Source organism: Clinocottus analis, unplaced genomic scaffold, assembly GCF_023055335.1.
Source record: "Clinocottus analis isolate CAN_PGR_092001 unplaced genomic scaffold, fCliAna1.0.p SCAF_7, whole genome shotgun sequence".
Lineage (NCBI taxonomy): Eukaryota > Metazoa > Chordata > Actinopteri > Perciformes > Cottidae > Clinocottus > Clinocottus analis.
The window spans coordinates 21,501,310-21,520,251 of NW_027176229.1; the positions used below are offsets into that span (position 1 = coordinate 21,501,310).

Below are 18,942 nucleotides of genomic sequence, written 5' to 3' on the forward strand. Positions count from 1 at the left end.
CCGGCCGTCACTTCGCCCACAGAGCTCCTCTGAGGCGTTATCATAACTGACAGAATGACTACCAGTCTCACAAAGATGAAGACCACGGTTGTGGAAACAAAAAAAAATTAAAATAAAACTATAGATATCCATCAGCCGAGGGGGCGAGAGAGAGTGGAGCGTATGCGCGTCCATCCTTTTACCTTCTTGTGGTAAATGCTGCAGATGCCTCTCTCCAGGTCGGGCAAATGCGCCAACAGGGATTTCACGGCGTTCAAAGTGAGCGAGTGCGACTCCAGGATCTCCTGCACGGCGTCCTGCCGCTCCCAGATGGACCTGAGGGGGTCAGTGAGAGAGAAAAGGAGGGAAAGAAAAGACTTTCAGAGAGTAGATGAGGACTCGCGGACAACAAAGAGTCAAAGGAAACGGTTCAATCTGCTCGATTGATTCGCTTATTTTTTCTTTTCTTTTTTTTTTTTAAAGAGCGCTGAATTGGACCTGATTGAAAAAGGCATTGTGCGTTTTGAACTCGGAGCGAATATCTGCCAAATGAGTTTATTCAGAAACCCTGTGACGGGCCGAGGTTTTCACCAGCGGCCTGAACGACTTGAAGCCAACGAGCGACGAAGAGCGCGATTAAATCACGTTGGACTTTTCTTCACTTTGAAGTGATTTGTTCTACTTTTCTTTACAGTATCTTTAGGTCATCCTTTCTGGTGACAGCTACGATCTGTATTTCTGCAGCATTAACGTGTGTGTATTATAAAAAAAACTTAAAAATGATCGACCTGGGCAGTATTACAGGAAAGGTGAAAGTATAAAGTGTTAAAAAAAAACTGTAAAACACTGATTTAGGAGTAAAAATGTACAACAACAGCAACAGCAACAGAGGAAATCAAGCTTTGTAATGTAATAACATGGACACACAACTCTGCGTGTGAGTGTGTGTGTGTGTGTGTCTTGGATTTAATGTGCCTGCGTGTAATCTGGGTTTTATTTGGCGTTGAAATTCTGTAGAGCAGCTATCTGTATAATCTGATGGCAGCGCCCAATCCACAGCTATAATCCCTGCACTGTGGGAGGGAGAGGGACACACACACACACACACACACACACACACACACTAAATGAATAGTACAATAACGCTGCAGAAAACTGGAGCAGCGCTGCAATCATATAACTGAGAGGCTGTTTGTTCCACTGAGAGTCAGTTTCAACATTTTCATTTTAAAAGCATCACTTTATATGTTCTTTTTCTTTCTTTTTCTCTCTTTATTTTCACCCAGCAGTGTTTCTGGAAAAGAGAAACAACTGCCGGATTAAAAAAAAAAAGAAGCAAACATTCATACGGCGTGTTGCATCCTCTCGTACAGCTCTGGATGTATTTACACAGACGCTTCAGACAACACAGGAATTAAAGACGGGAGAAAAACACACATCAGTCATGTGACTTTATGGATGAAAATGGCCTTCTGCTACAGGTTTGTATCATCTCTGGAGCTGATAAGGTATTTAATCTTTCTTATTGTCTGCTTCCTGTCCTACTCGGAGAAAAAAGCTGCACGGTCCTTCATGGAAAATGTGAAAATCAAAAAAAAACAAACACATGGCTCTAAGCCGTGGCCACTGAAATGCTGCTTTCATGGCACATCAAAATGATCGTAATAACCAGCATCAGATTTGTGAGATGGTCATAATGAGGGCTGGTGGATGCTTCGTGTTCGCCAGCGTCTTTTGCTCCAGGTCATCAAACACAAATGTGACAGATATGATGTCATATTGTAATGTGTTACGCTGCTCATCTGGTCACATGACGTCTGTTGCTTCTGTCCATCCGGAGAGAAGGATCCTCCTCTGTTGCTCTCCTGAAGGTTTCTTCTCTTTTTTCCCTGTGAAAAGGGTTTTTACTGTCTGGGGAGTTTTTCCTGATCCGATGTGAGGTCCTGGGACAGACATGTTATGTGTACGGATTTTAAAGCCCTCCGAGGCAAATCTTGTATTGGTATGGAAGCCCATTTCCGCCACACACAAAAAAAAATTAGGACCAAAAATGAATAAATAAATATTAGGACCAAAATAAAGACGAAAAAAAAAATTAGGACCAAAAAAATAATAATAATTATATTAGGACCAACAAAATAATAATAAAAAATTTGAACCCAAAAATCTTTTTTAAAAATTAGGACCCCAAAAAAAAAAATGTCTTTACCTTTTTTCAAGTACAAAAAAAATAAGTGATATATTTTCTTTTTTTTGGTCCTAATTTTTTTTTTTTTGTGTGTGTGCAGAAATGGGCTTCCATATATTTGTGATTTAGAGCTGTACAAAATAAACTGAATTGAATAATGTCATATTGTCAATACCCCATGTTTTTAATCCACACACGACTCTACACTCTCACAAACACCAGGAGTTTCACGAGGGACTGAAGGCCTTCACCGGTATCTGCATGAGAGACTCTTGATTCAGGGCAAAGGAAGCGGCTCTGGGATGCAGAGAGAAACCGAATGCTGGAGCTGCGACACACTCGCAGCGCTTCATCAGATGTCAGGAGGCCGTCCTGTACTCACCGCGGGTCTGTGAGGGGCCGGCTCGCCCACTTCCTCATCAGTCTCCTCCCAAACGGAGTGCGAGTGTGATCCAACACCCACAACAGACTGCCCCTCGCGCCGCCATCTGTCTGTCATCCAAAAGAACGCACACAAAAAAACAACAAAAACACAACTCAGAGTGCGCCGACGGAAAAGAGAGAGGAAAAAAAAAACTCAAGACGACGTCACGATTTCAAAGCGAGCCGGTCGAGCGGAGGACACGAGGAGTCGGTTTGAGGAGCCTGAACTCCGTGTGTGTGTGTGTGTGTATGTGTGTGTGTGTGTGTGTGACAAACGCGCCACGGCAGCAGCGGAGTCGTGCTGAACTTTTGAGCCGCCGCCCACGCGAGCTCGACTCGTCACCGAGCATTTTCTTGTGGTCGGGTAGAAATGACAGTTTTACTCGGCACATTAAATTCCTCCACGGTCCGCTGCGCCGCCGCGGCTACAACTAGCGCTGTAGGCGTAATCTGGGACGGTCCCGACTGACACGTGCAACACAACGTTTGCTTCCGGGAAGGTGACCGTCATGACACCTGCAGCCGGGACGGCTGTCGGCGCGTTGGTGCTGAAAAGCTCGCCGGACTACAGAATGAAGCAGAGACGTCTACTCCTCTCTTCTTCTTTCTTTTTATCCAGACATAAATGTAACAAATCCTCATGTTCAAGCTCCTTAACGACTAAACCTGGACGATGGATCCTCACCGACGTGCACACTTGTCTTCATTAGCCCGAGCGGTCGGCTTCGGACTTGACTCGGACATTTTCCCGCTCTAAAACATTTCATTTAGCTGACGCTTTTTATCCAAAGCATCTTACAACTTGGCTCTATACGCCGCAGAGGCAGCAACGGGGAGCAACTCTGGGTTAAGTGTCTTGCTCAAGGACGCATCGACAAGGCCACCAATCCTGTGGTTGACAGACGGGCATGCTAACCACTGAGCCACATCCGTGCACTAGCCGAACATATAGCTTAGCTTAGCTTAGCTCCCAGCAGACAATGCCCTGACTTGCCAGCAAAGACATTCAAATTAGACAAAGCACAAGGTCAAGGGTCAAACGCTGTGCGAGCTTAATGCCGACATTGGCGCGCTAACGTGCTAACGTGCTCACGATGACAACGTGCCGATGTGACGCAGGTGTAGTGATTATCTTAATATAGCGCATTAGCACGCACCCGCCGTGAAGAGTCCTCTGCGTAGATGTGCGGATGTTTATCGGAAGGGGAAGTAAACGTGACCACAAAAATGATTGTGCAGATTTTTTTCCGTTTCGAGACGCTCGACATGTCTGCCGGGCCGCTGACCTGGTTGTTGAGGATCTCCAGGTTCTTGAGGGTGGCGGCGCTGAGGTTCATGCCCTCGGACTCGCAGGACAGCCGCCGGAACGAGCTGCGCGAGAGCACAGCGTCACGTCAGAACACAGCTGCAGCATCACATGATCATTGTGTGTCGCTTCGGGAGAGGAAAAAAAGTGCTGACGGCAATTATAAAAATGTCAAAGCAAGTCACAGCAATCCTGTGATTTAAAAAAAAAAAAAATGTTCCTATAAATGCTGAGGTCAGCTTGAAATGTTTCACGCTGAGAAAAGCAACACAAGTCTAAAATACATTGTGGTGAAGACATAAAGGAGTGAAACCCCATGTTGCTCCAGGATTAAAGCTGAATCAAATAAACTTCATCGTCTCTTCGCTTCAGCGCCACACAGGATCTCCATGACCAGCGGCAACACTGGAGAGTCACGCTGGCAGCCTGTGTCGCCGTGTGTGTTATTGTGTGTGTGTGTACCGTGTACCTTTCGCTCCGAAGAACTCTCTCCAAGTTGAATTCTTGGAGGTACTGGATGAGCGGCCCCAGACAGCAGATCACGGCGCTCTCCAAGGACGCGACCCTCGACAGAGAGCGAGCGCCTGGAGGACGCAGACGAGACAACACAGATAAAACCACAGCCGTGAGTCACGGGTTCACGCCTCGGGCTACAGCCGAGACCCTATATGTGTGTGTGTGTGTGTGTGTGTGTGTGTGTGTGTAACTGAAGGGAAACGGGCAGGAGGTGACACACCTTTCTCCGGGCCGTGGCAGTAGAACTCGGTGGCCGTGTTCATCGCGGAGGCGAACTCGAACTGAGCGCCGTCCCTCCTCTCCACTCTCACGCGATCGTCGGCATGAGCGCTGCAGAGAGGGGACACACACACACACACACACAACATGGCTGACAGCATTGAATCAGGAGGCCGGCGGTGTTTGTGACGTACAAAGCGAGAAAAAAAAAAAAGGGGAAATGTGACGTCCCGTATCTGATCTTTCTCCTGACTGGGAAAGAGAAAGAATAAAAAAAAACATGAGACACGGCAGCAGCCCTTTTGTTCAACGAGACTCTATGGACACGCACACACACACACACACACACACACACACACACACACACACACACACACACACACACACACACTCTCCCTGCATCTCCCCATCGCTCCATTCACTCGCTCGGCGTCGCTGATTTCAAGGACTCGTTTGCTTTGTCCGCTCCGTTGTTGCCAAAGCAACCGAGGCAAACACGTGGCTCCGGAGCATTTCTTCTATTTCTTCCGTTTCCTAATGCTCACACACACACACACACACACACACACACACACACACACAAATAGAAGAATCATCATCTCTCACTTCAGTCACTGGTCAGGCTGACAGCAATAGGCGGGACGTAAACGTGATCGATGGAGCGCGTGTTGCACAAGCGGCTCAAACGCGACCATTAATCTTTCCACCAGTCGATTTAACCGTGTTATGAGCTTTACCAGAACGGCGGCAATCGCTGGTATTGATCCGGTGGAGAGAGAAGGGTGCTGTGCAGCGTCTCTGCAGGACCCGGCACATTGTGAACCTGGGAAACTACAACACTGGTTCAGGTAACTGGCGCGCGGACAGTTTGTGTTTTGTTGATTTTCACTAACACCAATGAAGATGAATGTATATATTTTTGATTTGTGTTATTAGCGCTCACTGCAATGAAATGACACAGTCGCTGGGAGTTAGCTGTAGGAGTTTAAAGCGCCTGCTAGCATGCTCACAAATGCCGACGCTAGCACGCTAATGTATATATATATCTATATACATATATATATACTTTATTAATCCCCAAGGGGAAATGTGTTGTCAGAGTAGCGCCCAGCACTTTACAGACACCAAATTAAATAAACTAAACACACAAAATAAAATATAAGAACAGGGATGACAGAACGCAGCATGCTAACATTTGCTAATGAGCGCTAAATGACGGCGTCGGGTTAAAAGTCAAGAGGATCACCATTCGTCCTCTGGGGATCATGAACGCCTGCACACGAGCTGCACGGCGGTCCAGTGTGGTGGTGACCACGCCGACTAAAGTATGAAGTATGAAGTAATAAAGCCAGAAATGTCCACGTCGAGAGACGCCGATTATGTGAGAAAAGTTTGTCTCTGCAGCGTTGAAGAGGTGGGTGCTTCACATTTACCCAACATGAATCCCCCTCCGAGGCTCAGGGCACTGTGATGCTGATAATCAATCAAGGCCGGGAGGGTTAAAGGTCAAGTCGGCCATGTTTCCACCCAGAGAGAGCAGAGGTTAATGTGCACAGCAGGTCGAGGCGCTCGGTTAGCGTCTATTGCTGTGGGGCGGATACCGAGCAGTGAGCGTGTACACAAACACACACACACACACACTCGTAAAACGCACATATTATGTCTAAGAACACCTATTCTGACACGACTGCAGTCCCCAGGGCGTAATCCTAGCGTTCAAGAGCGTCAGTCACCGACTTAAAGTCTTTAGGGAAGCGAGAACATTTGTGTCGACGGCGTCGAGAGCTTTTTTTTTTTTCTCCTCTCTCTCTCGGTGGCTTTAGTTCCCGTCACTGCTCTGATCCTGACTCATGACTCCAGGCTGTGGATGAGTAAAGCAACCAGTGCCGCACCTGTAGCTGCCACCGAGGGACTCATTACCTGCCCAACCATGGAGACACACACGCACACAGACACACACTTACAGAGTTGCCAGGGGGCTCGGCCCCTCAGAGACACGGAGGCGAACGTTTTAAACGCTCACCTGGGTGGCTCTCTCGCTCATATTTGACTAATGTGTCGGAGCGATATCTCTGTGATGTTAAACACGCATCTACAAGAACACCCAACGTCAGAACCCTTCACGCATGACAAGTGCCATTTCATTTCAGACGGGTGAACGATTGAGAAGAACATGAATCACCTAGAAGAGATATCTCGGGACGTTGGCAGTCGTGGCGGTGCGTAAACGGACCCGTGTGCATAAAGAAACGTGGAATTCTTTCCGAACAGACGAAGCTGCCGTGTATTCGCGTGAAACGGGGCTGCGAATTGAGGAGAGTCTCGTCTCTGGTGGGCAGAGCTGTTCAAACACAATAATTGGGCTGGCCTTTACAGGTCCATCTCCGCTATAATCACGGCTGAGAAAGAAAGCAGCAGGGGGAGGAGGGAGGAATGAATCTGAATGAATACAATTACCTGGAATAAAATGTGGAAATAAAACAAATGGAGGAGGGTAGAAAGTAGCAACTTGAATAGGAAAAGGTAATGAGATTTGTGCGCCGTCACGGAGACAAAAGGAGGCAAAAAGGTTGGCGGGCATCCTTCCCCTTTTATACAACCATCTAAATCGAATCTGCTCCCTTCCCTTGCCGCCCCGCGCTTCGTTTCCAGAGCACAATGCAGCCGCCGGCGGCCTCCAGAGGAGCCGGTCCCTCAAAAGGCGTGAACACGCTGGGTGCAGGCTGGAAGGACGAGCCGGCAGGGGAGGCAACAGGTCCTCTGGAACACAGCGTCAGTCAGCCGGTGAACCAGAGGACGAGCTGCTGGGCTTTTTCACTTTGGATCGCAGGGTTCAAACGCGTTCAAAACAGGAAGCCATGCTCGTTTACGCAGCAGCAGTGGAAGAGTTGGAACAGAAGGAAGACGTTTGGTACGAGAAAGGGCTGCAAGTTGGGAAGATATCACTAGATTTAAGAAACCACCAAGCCTCATGTTAGATTCATCTTCCCACAGAACTACAAGTGTAGATTTAGTTTCCCATCACTTACACTGGATGCACATAAAAAAAAATCATATTTTAAAAAGGCCAGAGCGAACAAGAGGAACGAGCACAGCCTTATCCTTTAATCACTTGTATTTTAACACTTTAACACTTTTATTTTGTAAATTTAAAACGTTATCCGGTTAATTATGTGTCCATTATGAAACCTAGATGATGTAATATTCCCATAAGTATTTAAAGTTTGCTGGAGTTTGGAGAAAAAGAAAGCAAAAAACAACTTGGCTCCGAGCAAAAAGCCTCACAAAAAGCTTTATCAACACACCAGAGTCCACTGAGGCCTCCAGACAACTCTTAACTTTTGACTTACTCCTTTAAACATTTGACTAATGGATTAAACTTCATACATTAACTTATATATTTCTTTGTGACACAAATGCCATAAAAACATCTGTCAGTCTGCAGACTTTTAAATGAACTAAGCTCTGGTTGGACCCCCTCTAGCGCTGCAGTGGGGGACGTCGTCACATGACGACTCAATCCCTCAGGAGGAAAAACACACAGACAGACACACACAGACACACACAAACACACAAACACACACTCGTAAATGTGTGCAGGCTGCCCCCTAGTGGCCCTGGCAGCAGGTTACCTGGCGTTGGCGATGCTCTGGAGGAGCCTGTGGGTCGGCTCCGAGAGGTCAGAGGGCACCAGGATCTCCACGGGGTTGACCTTTAGGACGCGACCTTCCAGCTCGGAGCGGGACGGACCGTCAGGGAAGCAGTCCAGCAGCACGTCTCCTGTGCTGGGCTGAACGGCCTGCACACACACACACACACACACACACGCACACGCACACATGCACACACACACACACACACACACACACACACACACACACACACACACGCACACACACACGCACACACACACGCACACACACACGCACACACACACGCACACACACACACACACACACACGTCACATTGAAGAAAAAACATTGAAGTTTGTAGTAAAAACAAAAGAAGGGGGAAATAAGATTTCATAATTGAGGCTGTTTTCAAAACAAAAAAGCGAGAATGCACGTTAAGATGCATTTAAAATTCTCCATATGGTTGATATGGATTATTATTATTATTATTATTATCATTATGTAATATATGTCCATATGTTTATGGATCAAATAAAAAGAGGAATATGCAACGTCATCGCCATAATCTAAAAGACCTCAAACGTTAACGGGAGAATCACATAACGGCAGGAACAGAAGCTACTTTTGTAATATTGTCTCGCAGTATGAATCTCATTATAATCTCCTGATCAGTCCCCACAGATGAGATTATGGGAGCTCATTAACTACAGGATTAGAAGACAGAGGTGACATTCTAACAGAATGCTAATTAAACAACTAATTGCATTAAAAAAAAAATAGCAGCGTGAGGCTTTTATAGTTTATATATAAACAAATATAAAAGGTTTTGTTTTGTCTTATTTTTTGGGGTTGTATGTATTCATATGCTCATTTATAATTATGAGTCTTATTGTCAAACACACAAAAGTACAGCAGCAAACACACAAAGCGAACACTCACCACCAGCCCCACCGTCAGATGCTTCCTGGTTTTGTCCCAGTTCTCACTGACACACAGCAGGAAGCTGTCAGGACTCAAACCCTCCACATCGCTGCAGAGAGGGTTCACGTCTCAGGAAGACCGTCAAGGAAGGAGGCAACGAGGGAGGAGGGAGGGAGAGAGAAAGGAAGGGAGGGAGGGAGGGAGATGGAGTGAGAGACAGAGAGGGTTCACGTCTCAGGAAGACCGTCAAGGAAGGAGGCAACGAGGGAGGAGGGAGGGAGGGAGAGAGTGAGGGAGAGGGAGCGAGAGACAGAGAGGGTTCACGTCTCAGGAAGACGGTCAAGGAAGGAGGCAACGAGGGAGGAGGGAGGGAGAGAGGGAGGGAGGGAAAGAAGGAGAGGGAGTGAGAGACAGAGAGGGTTCCCGTCTCGGGAGGACCGTCAAGGAAGGAGGCAACGAGGGAGGGAGGGAGGGAGAGAGAGAGAGTGAAGGAAGGAGGCAACAAGAGAGGAGGGAGGGAGGGAGAGAGTGAGGGAAGGAGGGAGAGGGAGCGAGAGACAGAGAGGATTCACGTCTCAGGAAGACCGTCAAGGAAGGAGGCAACGAGAGAGGAGGGAGGGAGGGAGAAAAGAAGGGAGGGAGGGAGAGGGAGTGAGAGACAGAGAGGGTTCACGTCTCAGAAAGACGGTCAAGGAAGGAGGCAACGAGGGAGGAGGGCGGGAGGGAGGGAGAGAGAGAGAGGGGGAGGGAAGGATGGAGGGATGGAGAGAAGAGAGGGAGGGAGGGAGGGGGAGTGAGAGACAGAGAGAGTTCACGTCTCAGGAAGACGGTCGAGGAAGGAGGCAACGAGTGAGGAGAGAGGGAGGGAAGGAGGGAGGGAGAGAGGGGGGGGAGGGAGGAAGAGACATTGAGATGGGTAAAGAGAGAGACAGATAAGAGAGACACAAAGAAAGAGGGAGAGATAAAGAGACACAAAGAGAGAGACAGAGAGAGAGAGACACACAAAGAGACAGAGAGAGAGAGAGAGACAAAGAGAGACAGAGAAAAAAGGGGAGAGAGAGAAAGCGACACCTTGCTGCCAAAGAGGAACTCAGTACCTGCTGCACACACACACACACACACACACACACGCACACACACACACACACACACACACACAGCTGAAGGATACCCTCTCCCACCAGAGTGGACTTGGTGTACAGAGCGCTCAGCTGGCGAGAGAACAGAGCGTTCCTATTGGCCCCCGAGGCCTTGATGGCTGACGTCTCCGTCTGCTTCACCACGCCAACCTGAAGAAAGAGAAGAAGAAGAAAGACGACAGCGTCCAGGTCAGCCGCTCGCTGACCGGCCTCTGAACGCGGTGAAAAGAGAGAGAGAGACAGCGCCGCGTTGAATCTCACCTTGTGACCGCGGGACACCAGCCGCCGGACGTGCACAAACAAGCGGTGCGTGGGGACGCTGCACGTCATGAAGCTGTGATCCAGGTGGCAGACGATGTTCAGCTCCCTCGCAGCGATCTGTTCACACACACACACACACACACACACAGGGAGAAGGAAAGCGTAAGACGTGTGTGTGTGAACTCCTTTCACCGGAAGTGATCTAAACAAGGACGTCAACAGTCACCTCTGCGTCCTCGCCGAAGAAGCGGTACTTGTAGCCGCACTCCACGGCCAGCAGGACGTCCTCGTGCCGCTGTTTCAGCTGCACGACCTGCTGCTCCAGGGGCGTGTAGGCGCTCTTCTGGCGTCTGGAGGGGTTGCCGGAGTCTGACGGAGGACTCGGCATTGCACCCCTTCTTCCTCTACCTCCTCCTCCTCCTCCTCCTCTTCCTCCCGACTTGGCAAACTGAGACAAGTGGAATCCCTGCAACAGAAAAGAAGCAACAGTTTCCCCTCTCAAAGTCAAACAATAAACACTTCAATAGAGTTTTGATACAGTTTTTTTTTTGACAGAATTGTGACCACAGTCTTGACGGAGGTCAGAGTCATAGTGCTGCCTTGCTGATGGGCACAATGTACTCTGAGGGAACGTCTATATATTGGGTACCTGTTTTGCAGCAGCCATCCCTGAACTCTCCTTGTCTTTGACATCCTCCTCCTCCTCCTCCTCCTCTTGCTCCTCCTCGTCTGGAAGGCTGTTTTCATTGCGGCGTTGATCTGTTCCATCCCGGGGAAGCCAAGCGCCTCCTACTTCTCCTTCTCCTCCTTCTCCTCCTCCTCCTCCACCCGTCTTCCCTTCTCCCCTCTGAGCGACGCCGGGCTCGGCCGTGCAGGTGAACCCTTTCAGCTTCTCCCTGGTGGAGGCGCAGAGGCCGGCGGCCCCCCGGCTCCTCGCTAGCGTCGCCTCTGAGAGGAGCGGAGACGTCGAGGAGAGAAAGACGTAGAAATCAGTGGAATAAGAATATTTTACCGTTCAGCCAACCCACTGTTTTAATTTCCTGTTCATAGGTAATACCAAGGGGAGATTTGCTGCCAGACTGGCATTGTGTCAGATCAGCCCAAAACTATACACAACCCAAATGCATCATGGGAAGCTCAGTAGCAGGAGGATGCATTGCTGCACATGAGGATTGTGACGTTTAGAAGCTGTGTTTGGGGGAGGAGGAGGAGGGCGTGGGGGACACGTGTGTGTGACGTATTGATTGTCACCTTTAGTGCTCTGACGGGGTGCTGCTGGCTCACTGTCCAAATCCTCCTCCTCCTCTTCCTCCTGCTGCTGGGCTCGCGCGCAGAGCTTGGCTCGCTTTGCTGATAATCCCAAATGGCCACGATCGGGGGAAAGTTTCTTCTGCAGGACAAAAAAAAATCCTCGTCAGCGTTTGGTTTAACAAACGTGTGATCCGAGCTTGTGCATGTATGAAAGCGCGCGCCTCACCTTGCCTCTGGAGAGCTGGTGCCGAGCTGCATTCTGGGTAACGGAGGCGCCGCTCGGACCTCCGAAGTACCTGCTGATGGAGGGCTGACTGCTGCAGGACTTCTTCGTGGACTTTGGCATGTTTTTGTTCAAAGACGTCCGTGCACGAGACAACAATAACTAAAAAAAAAAAAAAGCGGCGGGCCGCTGCAGTGAGCGGCTTTAAGAGGCTCCCGGCTCTTTCCAAAACATAGCGGCGCATGTGTGGCGTCACTCGGGCGCGCAGATGACGCGACGCAGCGTCCAGCCAATCAGAGGCCAAGACGACCCCCAGACACCAAGCCCATCCCTGCCACACACAAAAAAAAATTAGGACCAAAAAGAAAATTAATCAACTTTTTTTTTCGTTGCCTTTTTTCAAGTCAACGAAAAGAAAAAAAAGACAACAAAAAAAAATAAGTAGATTTTTATTTTATTTTTTTTTTGTGCCATTTCTTTTTTTTCTTTTTTTTTGGTCCTAATTTATTTTGGGGTGTGTGGCGGAAAAATGGGCTCCCATAGGATTTGACATGCAACATGTTTTTATTTATTTTTTATTGCATTTGTATTTTTTTTCTTTCTGTGTGATCTATTGCAGTTGAAAACAAGATAAGATAAAACCAATCCTTCACCCTTTAGTCCCTCAATGGGGAAATTACAGGATTACAGCAGCACTGCTCACAGTAAATATCAAGTATCAAATATCAAGATAAAGATCAAGTCATATAAATAAACAGAACAGTAACAAAACAAAATTAAAAAAATTAACAGTAAGAAGAATATTATATATACAGATGCAATAAAAATAAAATAAGTAAATGTGTATAAAAGTATTGCACAATAAGTAAAAACGTCACAGATGAGCCACATAAACTCATGACACGTCCTCTTGTAACGCTTTTATTGTGAAACTTAACATACGACAATCTAACTTCTGGTCTGGTGTAGTGAAACTGAGGCGGTGATTTCACATCTGCAGTTCTAGACCCGATTAAGATCATTGCAAAGACAAAAATAATGACACAATTATGATACAAGCAGATGCGTTTTGAAGAAAGCACATGAGCCTGATGAGTTTGGTACAACATCAGATTTCCCCTAAAAGAGGATATCAAGTTTTGTGCAACTTCCTCTGAACTGTCAAAAACCTATTTAAATAATGTGAAACCATTTAATCCCTTCATAGTCTAACCTGCATGTCGCCCTGGTAGACTGAGATCGACTGATGGGTCAGCGAGTAAGGCCGCTTTGTTTTCCACTTGGCTTAACGCTTCTCTACTTCAGCACCTCGTGTTCACACTAGCATCCGAGTAAGCGGTTTTAAATGATCTATTTGGGAACTACAAGAAGGAAGTGAAAGGAAGTCGAGACAGAAAATTATAGAGATCAGAAAGAATAGCTTTGATTGATGCATGTGTGAAGTCAGTCTGCACAAAGATATGAACTCGTTTTTTTTCTACTTTATAGATTATCTTTTATTAATTAAGTTTAAGTTTATTATTAAGTTTCTTGTCTTGTTTTCCCAATAAAAGTGCACGTCTCTCTCTCTCTCTCTCTCTCTCTCTCTCTCGGGGTAATGAGGTCACTTTAGGGGTGATGTTATTCAGGTCACTTGAGAGGAGGCTTTGTGAGGAAATGCTAATGCCAAAGTGCCAAAAGAAGAAGTTGTGCTGAAAGTAGAAAAAGGCTTCTCTCCAGTTCTCCCCTCGCTCGGCCGATAAACAATCAGTTTCCCTCTTCGCGATGCAGCTTTATGGAGTTCTGCTGCTGCTTGTGACTCTGTCTGCAGGTAAGAACCGCTTCATGAGCACTGACGGGAGATTGTCACCTTGCAAATGATGTGTTTTTACAAAACAATCTGAAAAGAAAGTGGTGTCTGAAGGTCAACATAAACTAGTTTAACATAAGATAAGAAGATAATCCTTTATTAGTCCCTCAGTGGGGAAATTACAGGATTACAGCAGCACTGCTCACAAGTCATAAGTAATAATGTTGTAAAATGTGTGTATTGACTAAGAGATGGTTGACACTGCTGTTCAGGGCGAGTTACAGCCAACAGCCGGTGAGAGAGGAAAAGACACATTAATACATCGTATAAGATAAAATAAAATAATCCTTTATTAGTCCCTTAGTGGGGAAATTACTGGATTACAGCAGCACTGCTCACAAGTAAAAAAAGATACAGTAGAGCGGTAATAAAACAACATTAAATAGGAAGAAGAATATTAACTCTACAGATTTAATATAATAAAAGTACTTGAAAGAGTATTTCTTGTCTGTTTAATTCTTGCAAAGTGTAAACATTTTTGTATTATTGTGGTTGTGTGTGGGAACTGTGCGCCGAAGCGGTGACTTTCTTTAGTCTTCACTGGTTAACCTGCATGGTGGCAAGAAAGAGGAACTACGTTGGCCAATAAGAGCGCGTGGTCAGGAAGTCAGGAGGTCACCGGGCCGCTGCGTCTGACAGGAAGTCTCATGACATCCCATCTCCCTTAGCTCAAAAAAGCAGAGATCAGATCAGACACTTGTTGCAACAAAAAAAACACAATGCAACAACAACTGTGTGAAAAAAAACATCATTCAATCAAAAAGGAGAAGAAGAAGTGGTGTGTGATATGTGGCATTGTCTTGACCTGTGTGTGTGTGTGTGTGTGTGTGTGTGTGTGTGTGTGTGTGTGTGTGTGTGTGTGCTGTGTGTGTCCGTGTGCAGCGTGTGGATTGAGATGCTACACGTGCACGGCCACCGACCCTCGGTCCTGCACGGACACCAAATCTTGTCCCGTCATCTTCAACCGTTGTTTCTCTCTCCGAGTCGACGGTGAGTCGTTCTGTCGTTTGCATTCGTTGTGTGTTTCATTGCATGGCTTTCTGAGGGATTCCCTTTTTGTGTGTGTGTGTGCAGGTTATACAATGGTTACCAAAGGCTGCCAGACCAGCTTAGTGTGTGCAGGTGCCATGGACTGCTGTGAGGGGAGCTTGTGTAACGGCTTCACGCCAGCTGGTCCCAGTGTCGTCCTCCTGCTGGCGTCTTCGGCCATGATGGCGCTCTCTCTCTGACGCTCTGGGATCTCCTTTTTGTGTTTGTTTTTTTTGTCAATGCAGCACTTTCTGTCTCTTTCCCGTTGTAAACACACACTGAGACGAAGTCTCACTTGTCTGGAGGATGCAGCTTCTTGTTTGTGTGTTTGTTAGTCGTGGAGTTGACAATAAAATGATCTCACCTCTCCAGCGTTTGAAACCTCTCCGGTATCCACTGGGTACCGTCATTCAGCCTCATTTTAAACTCACATTTACATTTTTATTTTCAAGCTGGAATATATATTTCTGCACACTTGAATCCATGCAGAGGACATTTTGTTTCTTAGCTTTCGGTCTAAATGACCTTTGTCAGAGATCACATGAGCTTGAAGGACTGCAGGTAGAAACAAACAAAGCAGTACACAAAGCAGTACACAAAGCAGTACACAAAGCAGTACACAAAGCAGTATACAAAGCAGTAGATCTGTGCACCTCCGCCTCCGGGTTACTGGCTTTAAAGTGTCGTACTGAGAGGTGTACATGTGGCTGTTACCACTTAGACAACACAAAAAGGAAGGAGTGGCACAATTTATACAGACAAAAAACTAACACAAGCATGAATATCATAAAAATTCATATTAAATAAGGCTTTGAGAGGGATCAGGGTTGAGCCATTCAAGATTTTACATGAAATAACTTAGAAAACACCAACATGGCAGCGAGGGGCCGGGTGACTGTAAAAAAACATGTATTAGCAATTACAAGATCACAAGATTCACACACAAGATTCATGCTGTCTTTTTGGACCTGTTACTGTGTTTATGTCCTATATTCTATTAAGAAATATGCTTCTGATCTACAGCACAAAACCACGTAAAATAATACATATTTATTTTCATTTTTCATCACAAATGCATAATTTATACCACTCGGATGTCTTTCTGGAAAGTAACTAAGTACATTTACTAAAGTGGGCCATTATTTTAAAGTATCAACATAAAGTAAAAGGTGCTGGACCTTCACCAGCTCTAATATCTAAATAAATGCTGTTTGAGTCCTAACACATTATTCATTATATTTAAATAAAATGTCATTTCTTTCACCAATATTATATACATACAATAAATAACAGGACATTCATGTCAGTTCTCTTTTTTGCAGCAGCAGCAGTGGGATAATTCAGGGCATAGGTAGCTCAGGTGGATGGGAGGAGACTTCCTAAAGAAAGGAAACTGATACTGGAGGCAGGAGAGGACTATAAAGGGAACACTTTCCCAAAGGTGACATGTTTTTCTCCAGTACTCAGTTCATTAAACATCAGTTTTTAATCCGTCTGTTCAAGATGCATCTTTATGGAGCTCTGATCCTGTTGGTGACTGTGTCTGCAGGTAAGTTATCAGTTAGTCACGAGCCTTTTTTTCAACTGTTTATTTCTTTTTGAATGACAGAGTATCATATTTCCTAGTTTTCGCTCAAGTTCTTTTTTTCTATGCACAAAACAATGAGATTTGGAATGTGTTTAAAACGTGTGTGTGTGTGTGTGTGTGTGTGTGTGTGTGTGTGTGTGTGTGTGTGTGTTTCTGTATTTCTGTGCAGCATGTGGACTCAGATGCTACAATTGTGCAGGCAAAACCTGCGCTGACATGCAAAGTTGTCCCGCCGGATTAGACCGTTGTGCCACCGTCTCAGCGGGCAGTGAGTGCTTCTTCTAGAAAACAAACATTTTAAAGAGATTATCTGAGCCGATGTGTTGCCGGGCGGCTTTCATTGTTGTTGAAACTGTCTTTCTTTCCATCAGTTATAGTCACCAAGTCCTGCATGAGCAGTGCATTATGTGTCAGCCCCATAAAGTGCTGTTCCACGGACTTGTGCAACGGCGCCACGCCCACTGGGTCCAGCGTCCTCCTCCTGCTGGCATCCTCAGCCATCATCTCTCTCTTCCTGTGAGCGGCTGGAGCAGCTGCAGCTTCACAACATGCGTCTTCATTCAGACCCAGTTTGTACGACTCAAGAAGAGTCAACAATGTCTCAATATGTGAAAGCTGGCTGCAATAAAAACACAAAACATGATGGACCATTGGATTGTTTCATGCATTTCACATCACGATGTAGACTACAGCAAAACGAACAGCGTTCTTATGAATCATAATATGCATAGTGATGAAAAATGAGAGCTTAAATATGACAAAATAGGAACCGTTGTGATCAAATGAATACATGACATGGTGAGATGTTGATCCTGAGGTTTAGTGACGCACCTTAAGATTCATCACTTCCTGCTTTGAGTCCAGATGTTACGTTTTACACTCGTCACTAAAGTGCAGCTCATTCAAAGGTCAACAAACTATCTCACTTATAAAATATAGAACGCATTATTAATTGTATTTAAATAAAATGTAATTTCTTTCACCAATATTATATACATACAATAAATAACAGACCCTGAAGGCAACAGAGACGATTTGATTTACTCGAACGCGGTGATGAGGACGATTGTGTCTAAAAAGTACTTTTACTTTTTACTTAAACTTCAGTGAAATCTTGAATTTAGGATCGCCACGTTCTGACAGGCTTAAAATCAATTTAAAAACCTCAGTTGTTGTGGTTGTTGTTGCAACAATCAAAGTTATACTTTGTAGTGAACTATATTTTAAGCCTGATTTTTAAAAACCCAAAAGAGATGTCAAATTTCATCTCACTTTCAGTTGTGTTTTTTTTTTTCAAGCAGTTTCCCGGGATAAGTAGCTCAGGTGGGTGGGAGGAGACTTTCTAAAGAAAGGAAAGTGATACTTAAGGGAGGAGAGGACTATAAAGGGAACAATATCCAAGTGGTCACATCTCTTTCCAGTACGCAGTTCATTAAACATCAGTTTTTAATCTGTCTGTTCAAGATGCATCTTTATGGAGCTCTGATCCTGTTGGTGACTGTGTCTGCAGGTAAGTTATCAGTTAGTCACGCGCTTTGGCTTGTGATGGGATTTTTGCAGTTTTTTTGTCGGGTGTGGGTTTATTTCTTTTTGAATGACAGAGTATCATATTTCCTAGTTTTCTCTCAAGTCTTTTTTTTATGCACCAAACAATGAGATCTGGAGTGTGTTTAAAACGTGTGTGTGTGTGTGTGTGTGTGTGTGTGTGTGTGTGTGTGTGTGTGTGTGTGTGTGTGTGTGTGTGTGTGTGTGTGTGTGTGATATTCTGTATTGCAGCACCGGGATTGCACGGGACCAATAAAGGATGATCTTATCTCATAAGATAGGCAACATGCACACACATCCAGGGGAAATGCAATAAAATGCAGTGAACATAAGTATAATGAACCTTCTTATGTCCAGAACAATGCTGCATCAGGCTGTTTGAGGGGACGTGGGGGTAAAAGTATACACATATGTTTGTTATCTCACCTCTCCAGCTTTTGAAACCTCTCTAATGGCCGCGTACAGATGTTCCCTGTGTGACGTGAGACACTTCAACACTTCCACTCGGAGTCCACCAGATGGCGCCAAAGCGAGCACTTGTACAGTTTGCAAAATACACGTCAGACACGATGACGCTATCAGCTCCTGCAGAAGGTTCACATGTCACTTTTAAGTTCTACAAATTTGATTACAAAATATTGGATAAAACACTACATTTTATGATTTATATGTATTGAATATTGGGGTGGAATTGATGAAAGCTTACTAAATATCTGGATAAAATAAATGACAGTGACGAAAATTGTTGGACATTGTTGCTTTATTCAACACATTTTGAATGCTATACTTACTCATATATATATATATATATATATATATATATATGTATATATATATATATATATATATATATATATATATATACATAACTT

General features: G+C 45.5%; 2 protein-coding genes and 1 long non-coding RNA gene across 3 annotated transcripts in view; 1 reads left to right on the forward strand and 2 right to left on the reverse strand.

The window, feature by feature from the left end:
• The window catches only part of msh3 (mutS homolog 3 (E. coli)), a 33,422-nt gene extending 21,118 nt beyond the window's left edge, over positions 1–12,304 (reverse strand). Inside the window, exons 1-13 of the mRNA XM_068566869.1 lie at positions 12,063–12,304; positions 11,837–11,975; positions 11,235–11,533; positions 10,812–11,051; positions 10,586–10,702; positions 10,357–10,474; positions 9,204–9,313; positions 8,264–8,430; positions 4,633–4,742; positions 4,366–4,480; positions 3,877–3,961; positions 2,550–2,659; positions 183–315 (exon numbers count right to left, since the gene is read on the reverse strand). Of these exons, the coding sequence (XP_068422970.1) occupies positions 183–315; positions 2,550–2,659; positions 3,877–3,961; positions 4,366–4,480; positions 4,633–4,742; positions 8,264–8,430; positions 9,204–9,313; positions 10,357–10,474; positions 10,586–10,702; positions 10,812–11,051; positions 11,235–11,533; positions 11,837–11,975; positions 12,063–12,182 (1,863 nt within the window). The 5' untranslated portion in view covers positions 12,183–12,304. The remainder of the gene's footprint in view (positions 1–182; positions 316–2,549; positions 2,660–3,876; positions 3,962–4,365; positions 4,481–4,632; positions 4,743–8,263; positions 8,431–9,203; positions 9,314–10,356; positions 10,475–10,585; positions 10,703–10,811; positions 11,052–11,234; positions 11,534–11,836; positions 11,976–12,062) is intronic.
• Positions 12,305–13,733: 1,429 nt separating this feature from the next.
• On the forward strand, positions 13,734–15,306 carry LOC137805315 (lymphocyte antigen 6S-like). Its single transcript, XM_068605172.1, has 3 exons — positions 13,734–13,869; positions 14,791–14,898; positions 14,983–15,306. Exons 1-3 carry the CDS (start codon positions 13,824–13,826, stop codon positions 15,135–15,137), a joined length of 309 nt encoding a protein of 102 aa, XP_068461273.1. The 5' UTR covers positions 13,734–13,823; the 3' UTR covers positions 15,138–15,306.
• Positions 15,307–16,666: 1,360 nt separating this feature from the next.
• LOC137805316 (uncharacterized) lies at positions 16,667–17,396 on the reverse strand. Its single transcript, XR_011080211.1, has 3 exons — positions 17,357–17,396; positions 16,965–17,144; positions 16,667–16,806 (listed from the first exon to the last, which is right to left on the reverse strand). It is a non-coding gene; the product is annotated as an uncharacterized lncRNA (long non-coding RNA).
• Positions 17,397–18,942: the final 1,546 nt, after the last annotated feature.

Coding starts and splice junctions, on each gene's coding strand:
- LOC137805315 (XM_068605172.1), top strand. CDS start 13,824: ATGCAGCTTTATGGAGTTCTGCTGCTGCTTGTGACTCTGTCTGCAG. Junction 13,870..14,790: donor GCTTGTGACTCTGTCTGCAG/GTAAGAACCGCT, acceptor GTCCGTGTGCAG/CGTGTGGATTGAGATGCTAC. Junction 14,899..14,982: donor TTTCTCTCTCCGAGTCGACG/GTGAGTCGTTCT, acceptor GTGTGTGTGCAG/GTTATACAATGGTTACCAAA.